At 36.7% G+C, this 15,758-nt stretch overlaps 1 protein-coding gene across 1 annotated transcript in view; it reads right to left on the bottom strand.

The window, feature by feature from the left end:
• Nucleotides 1-549: 549 nt before the first annotated feature.
• LOC306992214 (epidermal growth factor receptor) overlaps nt 550-15,758 on the bottom strand; it is a 32,965-nt gene continuing 17,756 nt past the window's right edge. The window contains exons 14-27 of the mRNA XM_079600857.1: nt 15,683-15,758; nt 15,231-15,388; nt 14,924-14,962; nt 6,796-6,937; nt 6,596-6,718; nt 6,272-6,370; nt 6,005-6,190; nt 4,801-4,956; nt 4,630-4,705; nt 4,043-4,189; nt 3,645-3,742; nt 2,845-3,012; nt 2,662-2,731; nt 550-2,130 (exon numbers count right to left, since the gene is read on the bottom strand). The exon at nt 15,683-15,758 is cut by the window's right edge and continues 15 nt beyond it. Of these exons, the coding sequence (XP_079456983.1) occupies nt 1,832-2,130; nt 2,662-2,731; nt 2,845-3,012; nt 3,645-3,742; nt 4,043-4,189; nt 4,630-4,705; nt 4,801-4,956; nt 6,005-6,190; nt 6,272-6,370; nt 6,596-6,718; nt 6,796-6,937; nt 14,924-14,962; nt 15,231-15,388; nt 15,683-15,758 (1,837 nt within the window). The 3' untranslated portion in view covers nt 550-1,831. The remainder of the gene's footprint in view (nt 2,131-2,661; nt 2,732-2,844; nt 3,013-3,644; nt 3,743-4,042; nt 4,190-4,629; nt 4,706-4,800; nt 4,957-6,004; nt 6,191-6,271; nt 6,371-6,595; nt 6,719-6,795; nt 6,938-14,923; nt 14,963-15,230; nt 15,389-15,682) is intronic.

Raw genomic sequence — 15,758 nt, 5'->3', positions numbered from 1 at the left:
TTTTTATATATATATAGCCTACATATTTTTTTATATAAGCTACACTGTGTAATTTTTTAGTTGATTCTTAACAAAAACCACTTTGTTCTTTCAAAATGATATGTGCTCATTAATGTATAATTACTTCAACCAACTAATCAAGTTTTCTCGTAAGCGTAGAATCTGCCATTTATAATACATACTGAATACATCTTGAAAATATATTAGCCAAAGAGGGACATACCGGGAAATTCAAGCTTCTCCTTTCGCGTTTTTGGCCCCGTTTACACGAGAGCGCTCGCGGGTGAAAACGTAAAAATATTTTATCTGATGTGCCTTTTGTTTACACGGTGACGGCGTTTTTGGGGCTTAAAAACGCGAAAAAGTGAAACCACCCTCCAGAGTGGAAATCTTAAAAAAGCTCCACCGTCGCGTTCCCGTCTAAAGGGTAAAAACTGTAAAAACGCGAAAATCTGCTAGACAAGGCGTCGCGTACGCGTTTACGTCACAGGCATGCACCAGTACAGGAAAATAACAAAACATTATCAAACTAAAATATAGCATTAATTTCATTGACAAAAAATAATAATATATCTTTTATCTTTTATCTATATCTGAGCGACACGCGAAGAGCACCGAGGGTTAAAACAGCAGCTTTACCATATTAAACATGAAAACCGGTGTCAGCGTTTCTTTCACTTTCAGGGCTTCACATTGCCACCTAGCCGCCTGGAGTGCACACTACATCGAATTTCACACACTTTTGCGTCACCATATGCACGCAGATTTCCCCTCATAACGCTCGTCTAAACGCAGAATAAAAAGTGATAACGCAACGCTACTTTTGCATTTTCTCTTCAGATCGTTTCCGTGTAAACATAGCCTCAGTGGCACCGTGACGAATGCGAGGGGGAGATTACTCGCGACTGCCGTCAGATTTGAAATAATACGGCCACCGTAGGAGTTAAAACGCCTTTTGAATGGGAGGGGCTAGAAAGTAATATTCAGTTGGTAGTCATATACAATTTCACCGCTAGATGGGAGTAATTCCTACACAGTGTAGCTTTAATATACTACTAATGAATTACTCCAGTTTTCATTGTCACATGAAATCATTCTAATATGCTGATTTGCTGCTTAATATTGTTGAAAAAACTGATATATTTGCTTAAGATTCTTTAATGAATTTGAACGTTAAAAAAACAGCATTTACAAATCTTTTGTAACATTATAAATGTCTTTACTGTCACATTTGATCAATTTAATGTGTTTAATCGTCTTTAAAATAATTTATTTTAAAAAAATCGTACCGACCCCACACTTTTGAACGATAGTGTATATCTCAGAAGTAAAATGGGGTTTGCGAGCACCATTTCATGTTCTTTAATTGACGGCAAATAAAACCGGTCGTGTGCTTTTCACACTCTCAACTTGTCCAATCCATGTTATTTAGCTAGTTTAATGTTAACCCAGCGTTTACAAATACTACCCAGTGTTAATTACTAAATCACATAAAAAATGACAACAGTTTAACAATATACAGTAGGAAGTGTTAAAAGCTGATTTGGGTTCAATAAATTAAGTTATGCTACATCAGACGACAACATTCATCATTACTCATATTCTAGAGAAATACTGAAATGTGCTCTAGCTTGACATTCAACACATTACTCACAGCTTAATGTCTCATACACACTTCCTTTCGAGAAGAAGTTCATTACGGCAGTCGCCTTCAAGCACTTCCGGACGTCCTAACAGCGACTTGACCCGCTGAGTAGCTGCAATACTAACACATGTTGTGTGTGACTCCCAGAAGTTCAAGCAGTGCAATTCATATTTTTGCCCCGTTTATCTAGCGTACGTGAGACTGCATGGCTTTGCTAAGTCCCAGGTAGTGCAAGTTCTCCGTTGCAGGAAGGAAATGGACGTCGCTGGTGGAAGAGGGTAGGAAGTTCTGCTGGTAGTCGGGGTTATCGAGACTGGCACATGGGGATCGTGGTAGAGTAGCGCAGGACGTGTTCAGGTACTCCGGACCCTCGGGTTTACAGCCGTACGTGTCTATATATCCGTTTTCTGTCTGTCCACGGCCCGGACCCTCATAGTTTGGGTTGGCCTTATTGCTCGTTGTAGTCACGTCCTGGTTCATGTACTCTGTGGGAAAGAGAAGATCAAATGTGCCGATGAAGCAACAATATTAATTGCATATAAAGGCAAAAAGATGAGAACTTTAATTGCCTAATATATGGGACGTTGACATAAACAATATTTGCTAAGTTGACATGGAGTGTAACCATCGATAGTATTCTTATTATTAACAAAAACTTAAGCTACAACTATTAAATTTGTTGTCGGTAACTGAAATAAAGTATAAAATAAAAAATTAAGAAAATGAATTTGAATTAAAATGAAAATTAGAAAGTTGTAGTAAAAATATACTAAAACAGATTTTTTAATTAAAGTTATATATATTACTATAAATTACTATATTAAAATAAAAACTTTAAATATAATTATATACTGTATATATATATATATATATATATATATATATATATATATACACCGGTACACTGTACATAAAATTAATACAGCATGTATCTATATTCCCTCAGTTTGGTTTCATAAATCATTTTTAAGCCTATTAAATAACATGACAAGCATAAGAGTAATTCAACATAATACCTGGCAGCATAAGGTCTTTATGCGTGGGGTCCGTAATGTAGCGCAACATCACACCATTCGTATAGTTGTCCTTAAAACAATACACAAAATCTGAATGAATCATCTTGCATCGTGTCCTAACGAAGGGTAATTGCCTTGTATAGATAATGATGCATTGTCCAGGTGTAAGACAGAGATACTGACGGGTGAATTGTGATACTCGGACACTGGCTGTGTCGACTGGTTGAAGAAGCGTTTGTTGGGCAGCAGGTATTCCTCTGCATCGACCACACCATCCATATCCTCTGTGCTGATCCACGACCTGAAGAACTTGGAATCCGTCGGGCTGGGCTGGTACGTGGGATCATCTCCCTGTGTGAAGGAACAAAAACTGATTAATGATCAAACTATGCTTCTTATGTGAATTCATCTGAATATATTTAAACTTTTAAAATTCAGTTCAAAATGGTTATATATATATATATATATATATATATATATATATACATATATTAATTATCATAATTATTGGGGGAAAAGTTGGAAAAAACTGCTTAATGATAGAATTATGTGAATAATTTTTTTATATATTTACACTTAAAATTAAAGATTATCACAAATAGTTTAAATAAACATAATTGTTGAAAAAAATTGGTTAATGATAAGACTTTTATGTTAATTAATTTTAATATATTTAAACTTTTTAAATTAAGTTTAAAAGTATCACAATATTTTAAATCATTTATCATAATTATAGAAAATATAATATGGTAATCATAAAGTCAAGAAAATATTTATTGCCGTTTTTTCAGAAACTGTATATTACTGTACACAATACATTACAAAAAATGTAGAAAACCTATTAAATAAATTTAATTTTAATATAATTTTCTTGCATTTTTCATTTTTTTGTATGTTTTACGCCTTTATTGAATTGCAAAAAATTGTGAAATATGATTTTATTTGTATTTTTCATTCCCAGGATGAAGGCACAGATGAACTACCTGAACGACGAGGTACCGAGACGGATCTCGGGCCATTTTTGAAAACTCTGCCACAAGTTCGCGGAAGGGGGGTCTGCTGTCAGCGTCAATCATCCAACCTAGATGAAGATAGAAATGTTCAGTCATGTCAACTGACCTTCAAATGCTGTTACATATTATGCAGTTATTTTACATACAAATCATGTTAAAATGTTTATATTTGGGCTAATTTCAATAGCCACTTTCAACATTACACTAACTATAAGTAACTTAGCAACTACATGTCAACCAACTCTCATTAGAGTATCAGTAGACCGTTAGGGTGAGTAGAATAAGTTGACATGTAGTTGCAAAGTTACTTATAGTTAGTAGAATGTTTAAAGTGGACCATCAAAATTATTTGCAACATTAGCGCTCACATTTGACCATGATCATATACACGTCTATAGTGCAGATGGACGGCTGCGGTAGACGCTCTCCCTTCTCCAGAATATCGTCTATCTCTCTGGCTGGGATTCCATCGTACGGTTTGGATCCAAATGTCATTAACTCCCAGACAGTGACCCCTGAAGAGGACAGGTACAAAATATATCAATAAACACTTTACAATATAGTTGAATTTGTTAATGCATTGGATGTTTATTGCTAATTCATGTTCATTTATAATACACTATAACTACAATTGTTCATCTATACAACGTGCATTATGTCGAAATTAACATTTACAGCATTTATTAATCTTGTTTAACATAGTGTAGTTCATGATAGCTAATTTGATAGCATTAGCTATTTGCTAAAAAGTGTTTTAGTGGCTATCGGGTAAAAACTGAATTAGCATTAATATTTGAATTGTGGAACCCCTGTATGTTGACTTTTGCATTGATTTATACCATTTTGCCCATGATCTATGGGGGGAAAAGATAATTGCGACTTTTTATCTCACAATTCTGACTTGAGAATAATAATGAATGCAGTTCGTATTGTATAATATGGTGATAACACGTACCGTAACTCCAAACATCACTTTGATGAGTGTAAGTCCAGTGACGAATCGACTCAAGAGCCATCCACTTTATAGGCACCTATATACACATGGAAATGCATTTCAGTTTACATGCTTTTTGAATCAGTATTGTTTTCCCGCTGTGAGTCAGTGGATTGTTCATGCGCGACCTACTTTCCCTCCCTCAGCGTGGTATTCCTTCTCGTCTGAACCCAGGAGTCTGGCCAGGCCAAAATCCGTGATCTTCACATGGTTAGGAGTCTTCACCAGCACATTCCTGGCCGCTAAATCACGATGGACCAGGTGACGTTCCTCCAAGTAGGTCATTCCCTGTTGAGAAGGGCCAACATGTTTTTGAAATTCCAATGATGTCAATCAATGCTGTGTGCGTCCAATCAGCTGATTCCCAGACACTCGGCACTTTCAGAATCACTAGTTTGCTGTTTTCAAGAGGAAGTGCAGTGCATTTATTTATGAGAGTGTTGTGAGCGCAGGACCTTTTAGTTTATTTATTTATACATAATTTTCAACACATAAATATTTATTTATGCACTTGGTATATGTACGAGATTTATGCAAGATTTATACACTTTTTTTTTTGTTTGAGGTCAGTAAAAAAAAAAAAAAAATTAAGAAATTAACACTTTTATTCAGCAAGGATGCATTAAATGATCAAAAGTGACGGTAAATACATGTATCAAGTAAATAGAGATTTCTATTTCACACAATTGCTGTTCTTTTGAACTTTATACTCTTTAACTTTATACTTTATACCAATGAATCCTGAAAAAAGTATCACAGTTTCTACAAAATTATCAAGCAGCACAACTGTTTTCAACATTGATAATAATCAGACATGTTTCTTGAGCAGCAAATCAGCATATTAGAATCATTTTTGAAGGGTCATGTGACACTGAAGACTGGAGTAATGATGCTGAAAATTCAGCTAAATGCATTAAAATATATTCAAATTGTTATTTTAAATTGTAATAATATTTAAAAATATTAATGTTTTTACTATATTTTTCATCAAATAAATGCAGTATTGGTGCAGGATAAAAGACTTCTTTCAAAAACATTAAAACTTTAAAAACACCCTAAAAATAACGGTATATGCAACGGTAATGGCAATGTGACTAGAATACAAATATATTAATATACGGAGCAAAAATATAGAGCAAACAGATTCATGCATCTTGGAATTTTTCTTGGAAGTTACTTTCTAGACTTTAACTATTTCACACATGTATTTCACACAAATATGTTTCTATCCTGAATAGCTAAATTGAATAGCTCATTAACAATTGCAGTCAAAAAAATGTGTATATTGAGGCTAAACGGGAGACATACAGCAGGACACACACAACTTTAAACTCACCTTTGCGATCTGCACGCACCAGTTTAACAGAGTTTGTGAGCCGATATTATCCTTATTCTCCCGTACGTAATCCAGCAGGCAGCCGAAAGCCATAATCTGGGTTATGAGCTGGACGTTGGACGTGAGGCATATTCCCAACAGACGACACACGTGAGGATGATCCACACCGGCCATCACATATGCCTCCTTAAACATCAAAACACAAGTTTTAAATGCAAGGTTATTAGGGACTTTGTTAATCAATAGTAAACATGGCAGGATACCCACATCCAAGATCTCTTTGTTGGCTTTTGGAGATTCGACCTCTCTCAATACTTTGATAGCAACAGGTATTTTCACTCCCTCACCCTCAGGAATCCACAATCCCTAGGAGGAAAAACATGCCAGATTTGGAAATATTTCTTAGAAATCCATGTTGACTGAGCATTTTTTAATTTCTCAACTTCTGTCATTTAAAACAGGAAATTTAGGAGAAAATGTTTGTGAATATGGTCCATTTTGATGTCCTGTTGACTTTAAGATACACATCTAATACATCAAAGCTTTATTAGGCCTTTTACTGGAGTGTGTTTTTTTTATTCATAAATGTACCTTAAAGACTGTGCCAAATGCTCCAGACCCGAGGACTTTTATTTTCTTCAGTTCTGTTTCCTTTAGGATGCGAAGGAGAGCCTGGTTGGGAGCTTCACCACTGGGAGTCAACGGTTCCACCAACTGCAGAATCATGTAAATATTCTTAGATTGGGGTTTCATTCATGTTGTTTAATCTGTTATACACTTTTAGGGCTTGCCTCTCTCTCCTGAAGGAGGCGCCGTAGCGTTCTCTTTCGTCGGATGTGTCGTCGACGGAAGATGACGAGGATGAAAAGGATCAGCACCACAATCATCAGCATGACTCCGACAATGCCAGCCGCCACTACAGGCATTTGAGAGCTAGAGAGAGCATATCAGATCATTTACCTTCATAAACACATTTAAAATGAATCCTCTGAACTTAAAGTCAGCAAATGAAACCGCATTTGAGACCCATTTTACTTGCATATTTTTGAGTGAACTTTTGATTTTACTCTTACTTTTACATATTTAGCATTTTATCTAATGTAGTTGATGTAGTCTACCCAGATAGCCACTGGACGCTGTAACGGAACAGGGCCGCAACCGCAAAACGATAGAGCACCGGGTCTGGCCCGCATCCGCCTCACGGACTCGTTCCTGAGTCCAAACGCACATCGGGCCAAACCAAAGCCGTTTTTGGTCTGTTTTTAGGGGTTGTTGCGGATATGTGCCAGCGCCGATCCAGCACCGCCTGATCATCCCGTTACAGATGTGTAACGGGTGCGTGAAACGATTCCGCCTACGGCTACCGGAGCTGTGCCGGATGTGTTACGATTCCGCTTAAATCACCACTGGATTGTCCTTTTGCCTTATTTTCGGCATTTTTGTCAGTTAGGGTATCATAGTAACCTGTCTGAGGAATGTCTAGAAAAACATTTTCACTACAAGGCCTTGGCTATAAATAAAAAGCTTACTTGATAAAGGCTAGTTTCAGTTGGAGCAATGCGTAGGCATAGTCTATAGCTTAGATAAATCGTTTTAATGATTAAAACGCATACTAAAACAACGTGAACAAAGTTAACAAACACAGAATTAATGACCACGAATTCATAGATTTAATTATAAAAAACGTACAACAAAGTCAACAATTAAAACAGAACACAGACACAGTCAACAACAAACAGAATTAATAGATTTAAAAAAAACGCACAGGCTATTAACACAACGTGAAAAAACAAAAACAAAAAAAACATGCACTTAAACAAAATCACTAAAGTTAGGTGGGTGCTGTCCCAGCAAACACATTTAGCTACGTTGTGGCAACGTCTCTGGCACGTTGCATTTATGCTACGGCAACGTTGCTGCCTACGTTACCCTAATTAAAATCAACACCTGCAAGTGTAACGTTACACTTTGAAGAGTAAAAATGACAGAAGGTTTCGTTAATTCAACTTTATTAAAACTGCATATGGTAATCAAATTGCACTTCCAAAAGTCATACATTTGTGGGGGGTGGGTGGGTGGGTGGGGGGTGGGGGGGGGGGAAGACAAAAACGAAATAAACGAATATACAAATTTATTTTAAGTATAATAAATAAAACATAAAAAGCAAAGGCAGATCAGAACATTTAATGAACAAAACCGGGTTGGTTCTGTGTGGCAGACAGTAGTCGAACCGGCCGATAAAGGACGGTAACCAGGGAAACATCCACAAATCCAGAGGAGCAAAGAAACGAATGAGACTGAATCGGACAAATCAAATGAAAAACGAAAACAGTGCGAGCGAGGCTACATTGGTCACATTAAATTAAAGTTGTAGGTTGTGTTTGATAGCTGCGCAATACTCACGTATCTGCTCGATGATGAATGAGAACACAACACAATGAGCCCAACAGGTGGTTGGAATTTAAAAGGCTGATTTTCCCGCTTCAGGGCAGTGACGGTGATGAGTGACGAGTACATTATGTAGTCCAGTGGTTGTCCAGACCATTGGTTCCCAACCTGGGGTCCCACAGGGGGGGCGCGGGAGCGGATGCTTTGAGGTGAATAAAGATGCATAAAATGTTCTACTAATAATTTTATATACAAATATTTTGTCAAAGTTTTAAAAAAATCATATGCTAATAATACCGATTTCAATTACAATTTCGTTATTTCAAATGTAGGCGCGTTGCGTGTGGCAAGCGCGCTCATAATGACGCCGGCGCGACCACAACAGTGCCCAACATCAAATGGCAATCATAATGCAAGCGGAACGAATCTGCTCGTTATTGTGTGGTTGACGGACCGTTTATCAGTTTGGACCAGTGCAGCGCGAGCCGATCGTGATCATGCGACGCTGTTACTACACAGCGCTAATAAGAGATCCAGTAAAGAAAGCATTTGAATTTGCCACAGAAGTAATAACATCGCTGCGAGATCTAACGTTAGAGAGAAACATTCACATTTCTCCGTTATTAACGAATCAAACAGCGCGTGGAAACCAGGAAGAAACATTGTGCCGTGAATGAAGTGTCCAGATCTGCAACATTCACCATGGATTTACTGTAGTAACACTAACTGCAACCATGAAAGTTTGGCAGGAATAGTAGGCTTTAATGCCTTCAAGTAACATTACGTCGGTTTTATTTTGACATTATGACTAAAATTGCTGCCCTCAAATGTTAATTCTGAAATAAAATAAACCTTGGTTTATAACTACTACATTTCATTTTTTCCAAGAAGCTGTTTTGTTTTATATGCTCATAAGAATAATCAATTATAGCTCCATAATTACTCAAAGTAAAAAATATCACACTTTATTATGTTAGTTTTAATATATAAAAAAAGAAATCAAGGAAATTTCTCTGGCATTTCTTTCTTTTTGCTGTAGGCCTATCAAAAACGTACCGAACCGTACCGTGACACAAGTGTATCGTATCGAACCGTGAATTTTGTGAACCGTTACACCCCTTACACATATATATATATATATATATATATATATATATATATATATATATATATATATATATATATATATATATAAATATATATTAGTGCTGGGAAAAAAAAAAATTGCATCCAAAATAAAAGTTTGTGTTTGCATAATATATGTGTGTGAACTGTGTATAATTATTTTGTATATAAATACACACAATTGCATGTATTAATTGATTTTTTTTGCATGTATATACTTTATATACATTTAAATACATATTTTATAAATATAAATAATTAATATATAAATAAAAATATTAAATATATACATGCAATGTGTGTATTTATATATACAAAATAATAATATATATATATATAATTGTAATAGGCCTATATATGGGGGGGTCACGGATTGTTAAATATGTACATAGGGGGGGCCCCAAGGAAAAAGGTTGGGAACCACTGGTCCAGACCATAGACATGTATAGAAAGGCTAGCTTACTGGCGCTGAGAGCCAATGGGACCCGACGACGTCACACGGCGGCCATCTTAGGACAGGACCGCTCGTCCAGTTATAACATTAAAGTCTATTGTGCATGTAGTGCTGAAATAACTATATTTTGCTCAATTTTCAACCGATTTTCAAACGGCTTGGTGTGTCATAAACGTCAGGGATGCGGCTATTTAACTGCATACTTGTGAAAAATTATAGCCACGGAGTTTATTAAGAAAATAGTATATTAAGTAGGTTTGTAATAAATAAGGTTCGTTAATAAGGTTTGTAATAAACCAAACCGTTTGTAAATCCGTCAAGAATTCAGCAAGTTACGAGCATTTTAGTTGGCGTATGTCACTCACCTTCTGTCCACAGCAGCAGGGAGCAGCAGCGCAGTCTCCTGACCTAAGATGGCCGCCAAGCGACGACACAGCTGACTCCGCCTTGAGCTATCTAGCCTTTCTATACATGTCTATGGTCCAGACACCCTCGGCACAACCTTAAGCAATGGCCCTGAACAGTGGTTTAATGTCAACATTGTGACAACGCTGTAACAACCTTCACCACACAACGTAGTTAAAGCAACCTTTTGGCCATGTTGTTAAAACGTTGTTAGAGGGTTGGGTACGTTGTGCCAATGTTCTGTGTTTGCTGGGTGGCAGCTGTTGCTGCTCCTGACGCGCCAGTCTCTCCTGGCGCCCTCCTCTCCTGTCCGCCGAAAGGGCAAACCACCTTATAGCATGCCTCCATATTTCAGCTTCTGTTGCAGTTGCTGTCTGCACCTGGAAAACAGCATTACTGATTAGGTTGAATGAGAAATTTGGATCAGTGCTAGGCCTACATGACGACAAAACAGGCAGACGTATATTGCATTTGCTCCAAATGAAGATAGGCCCATCCTTCTAATTCGGCCTACTTTAACGGTTTGTGCATTAGTTGATGGAGCTGTAATAAAATAATAGCCTAATAATCCTGCTAATAATAGCCTAATAATCCATTTATTAGCTTCTTAATTCATGTGAAGACATGTGTTTAGTTGCGTTTGTCTCGTAGCTCAGAATGAGGAAGTATACACAGACAGCGTCATTGCAGAAGGACAGCCTTATGGTCACGTTGGTTCACGTGAGATGATTGACAGATTTAGAAACGAATCATATCGTGCTGATGTCATAGTTTACTCGAATCAAGAAGAGTAGAGTCATCGCTAGCTATGCTGTTTTTAGCTCTCTTGATCGCATATTTCAATAGTAAATGAATAGAAATGAACGGCATTATGAAATATTTTTCAAACATGTCATAATAATTAATTATTTCTCCAAATGTGCGCACCATTGGACTAATAGCCCTCGCGGATCGTGGATATTGTATGTAACGTTACACCAACACAAATAAACCGGAGATGAGATGAATGGCTGCTGTATGAGTGATGATTTCTATTCAAAATAAGGAACGTTACAGATTAATTATTTTGCACTCCTGACATAAATTAAGAAATTAATGTCACTGCAAACCAGTTTAATTATAAACAGTGGTCAAATATCGAATCTGGAGTTTTAAACCTTGCTAATAAAGCTAATATTGTCCAGATTAAGTAAGAGTGTGATGTTTTAACTAGTAATTAAATACGGCATAACTTAGCAGCTAAAGCTAATAAAGTGACGTCCGAGACCAAAACCGGGGACATAATCCCAAAATTTTGGAAAAAACAGGGACTTTTTTAGTTTGACTGTCAATCTGATTGAAATACCTACAAGTTTTATCTTCAAAAAACAGGGACATGACATGTAGTTTTTTCTGTATTTTCCCGGAGGCAACCAAAAACGGGGACTGTCTGAAACCGGGGACGTCTGGACATCCTAAGCAAGATAACGTTACCTTTTAAAATTCAGCACATTATCGCAAATATATGCCATGATATTAAAAAGTTGATTTGGTTATCCTATAGCTAATTGGGTCTATTCTGTGCTACACTCGTAGGCTATTTGTATAGCGCTAGCAGCTAAGTTATAGCAGATGCGGCCTATAGTATCCAGCTGCAGACCCGCAGCACCACCAGTTTCAGAACCCCAGTGCCAGAACCGGACGTAAGGGGCGGAGCTTACGTTCTAACACCAGCGCCAGAACCGGAAGTTAGGGGCGGAGCTTACGTTCTAAACCGAGTAACGCCATCTAACGTTTTGGAGCGTAATTTGCTTAGACACGAAACGGTATGCTTTTATTACACACGAAACGTCGTACTTTATGTATGTTATAATGATACATTAAGGTACAGAAACATTGGGCTTCACCATATTTTTAATATCGTGGTCCGTTGTATGCATTTATATTTACTATGGTTCTTTTTTTATAATAATTTTGACAATGTATTTACCTACATATTGTAAATACAGTTGTTATGATAACACATTAATTTCTATTTGTATATAGGACAGTTAAGCTGTCATTTGTAACTATACAATAATATAGAAACTATTTAGCTATTTTAGTAAAATGTTCTTATTAAAGTGGTACTACTTACAAGCAGGAGTATGTTGTTTGTGCACCACAAATTGACACTTACCAATCACTTACCAAATAATTGTAAACTAGCATGAGAGAAAATGCCACAAACTATTGTAAAGTGACATACCATTGTTAAATTAATTATGAAAACTGGCACCAATCATTCAGAAGTGTGCTGGACCTTGACATGGCTTTTCACAATGCAGAGTAGTGTACATCTGTAGATCCATATCTATTATAATGTGGATACAGCAAGTCAAATATTTGGAAAAAAAATTCGGGCATCTCCAGAAGGAATATATATTAAATTAATTTGTAGTTATTGTAGACTTGTATTGCTTGTCTCATTGTCAATAACTCCGCCCCTCACTTCCGGTTCTGGCGCTGGGGTTCTGAAACTGGTGGTGCTGCGGGTCTGCAGCTGGATATGGGATATATCTCGATGCGGCTTAACACAGACTCACTGTGGTGCGCAAATAACAGCCTGTAACTGCTATCTACAAAGCAAACAGCATTTCACTTGCACGTTTAAGTAATAGACAGTAAATTAGAATAAACACATACAAATAGATGTACATAATAAACACATAGAATAAACACATAAAAACTTACGTGTGGTAGCCTAGCTGGTCAGATAAATCTGCGTTGACGGCTTGGTTTGATGATTTTTTTTTTTTTTTTGGCGCTTCTGGCTGAAGTCCGTAGTACGGATGTGGACCGTATCTGCAAGACGACAGTCAAGCGAGACCCAACGTTGGCGCTGTCGTAAAACGGACCTAAAACGTAGCTCAAACGGAACTGTGCTGTAACGGACCTTATAGCATCACAAAATGTTGCTGTATAGTTTTTAAACACTGATAATATTGCTCAGCTTAATGACAATGCATTTATCTCATGCTCTTGATAGAAAAATAATAATATGCAGACAGCTAACCATGTTGTTTTGAAAATGTTTATTCCACGGAGTTCTTCACACAGTTTGAGAAAAGTATTTCGGATGTGGTCCAGATCAGTCTCTGTCAAAACAGTGTTGGCTCAAATCCGTTTTGCAGATTTGGGCCAGAGCAGTTTTTAGCCCTTTTTTAAATGCAGTCGGCTCAGATATGTATCACAGATTCGGGCCACACCAGTAGCCTATGTGAAAACAGTATCGGCTCAGATTCATATTGCAGATCTGGACCAAATCAGTTTCAGACACAGCTAATGTCTTTCGGTTACCTATGGGAAAAGTGATCTGGCCCAGATCTATAAAATGATATAAATACTGAACTGATGGCAGTTAGAATGTTTAAGCTGAAACCTCTATCTGGCACCGATCTGGTTCACAATCAGAAAACGTCTCTAAGCTAGAAACGGAGGCAAGGGGCTTAAAACGGATCCGGGCCAAATGTAATTGCTATCTGGGTAGTAACAACAATCCATAACCCTTAATCACTGTTAAAAAAGGATAACACTTAAGATGTTTGGGGTCAGACTGACCCCAAGCTTTTAAAGAGCGATTGCATGAAGGAAATATAAATTTTTTATATGGAAAACTATATATCATTTTTTTTTATTTACTTGTCAACTATACATTTATGCTGTGTTTTTGTGGAAATTTTTAAGTTTTTTACCTATTTACGGAATGAAAGTGCAATGACCACATTTATCCAGAGAGGGCCATAGAGACTCATTCATTTTCACTTTATTTTTCTTGATGCTTCAACTTCTCACAAATTTATGATATATATGTTGTGAATATTTATTTAAACATTTTGAAACACATAAAAATCTGTAGTTTTGTCAGAGTTAGAATTTTTTTGTTGTTTTCTGATATATATTTTGAATTATCTGCTTTTGCAGGATTATCAGTGTGTGTTATTATTATTATGCAGTGTGTGTGTATGAGATAGAAAGTTCGTTCCACTTTGGGTTTATGCTCTAGGACCAGACCTTGATTTAAATGTAAAAATTTTTTGATTTATGCCAGGTTTGTTTATTTGATTGGCCTATTTCTGTAAAAATGCTCTCTGTTGTAGTCACATACATTTGTGTGTTTGTGTGTGTGTGTCTGTGTGTGTGTATAAGATAGAAAGTTTGTTCTACTTTTTATTTATGCTGTAGGACCAGACCTTGGTTTATTTGTAGAAATTTTCAGATTTATAATGGATTTACTTTTATTATTTTGACAAACAAAATAAAAAAAAAGTCATTTTTTTCATTTTCCCATTCATTTTCAATGCGGGGTCATTTTGACCCCAAACACCTTAAACTGTAAAACAATTTTTACACATCTTTAGAACAACCAAATCAAGCCCAGTTTTTTGTGCATGTTTAGATAGATTATTTAGGAAAAGTCACTGAGTTTCATGCCCCTGAGATGAAGGTAACATTTTAAAAAAAATGAAGGAAAAGTCCATTGGGGTCACCCTGACCCCAAAGAGTGATTAAGGGATAAACTACTGTACCCTTTTGGTTCACAACCTTCCAGTCCTGGTCCACTGCACCTATAATAACATAAACATTAAAATTAGTGGTACTCTTTTTTTGTGACCCCATAATTGTATTGTATTTCTGCTTGTTTAAACCAACTGGATTCTGTTAACCATAAACCAAAATATAAATAACAATACAAATAATTTTTCAGAAATAAAAAATCTCAATGTTTGTGGAAACACTGGAATAATTATAATATACCAGTTGTGTAAAAATAATAATAATAATTGTTACTAAACAATAATCTTTATTATCCAATAAGGATTAACTTGTTCCTACCCTTGCGTGCAGTTAGGATGGCACGGCTGACACTGTCCGGTTTTGTCAGGGTACGTCCACACAAGTCGGTTATTAAGGCCTTGTACACCTTGAGCACACTGTGCGACGCAGTGCGACCCATCTTTGAAGTGAGCGCATTCAGTGCACTGATCGGCTCCCTAAGAAAGAGAGAAGAAGAAAACAACAACAGGAAAATGTGAGTGATGATTGTCCTAGTCTCGATGATAGATTTTTTTATTTTGCCAGGCTGAAATTGCAAGTTTGATTGATCAGAAAAGTAATAGCACACCTCCCCTCAACAAGCCGTGTGATTTTAGGTGTCACTGATGATTTTCACCATCAAGTTAGAGTTAGGGGTGTGCTCAGATCCCTAGTTTAGATCCCTAGCTAGTGTGAGCAAGCATCATTAATAATACAGTTTATATGGGCATTGAAAGATACATATGACATACCGGCCCAGAGCAGCTTGATGTCCCGTTTAGAATCTTGCATTTAGGGTCACATTCCAGACACACGTTCTCTGAGATG

Source organism: Phoxinus phoxinus, assembly GCF_949152265.1.
Source record: "Phoxinus phoxinus genome assembly, chromosome: 24".
NCBI classification, from domain to species: domain Eukaryota; kingdom Metazoa; phylum Chordata; class Actinopteri; order Cypriniformes; family Leuciscidae; genus Phoxinus; species Phoxinus phoxinus.
Note: the sequence above shows the minus strand (reverse complement) of the source record. Positions and strands in the feature narration are given on the sequence as shown.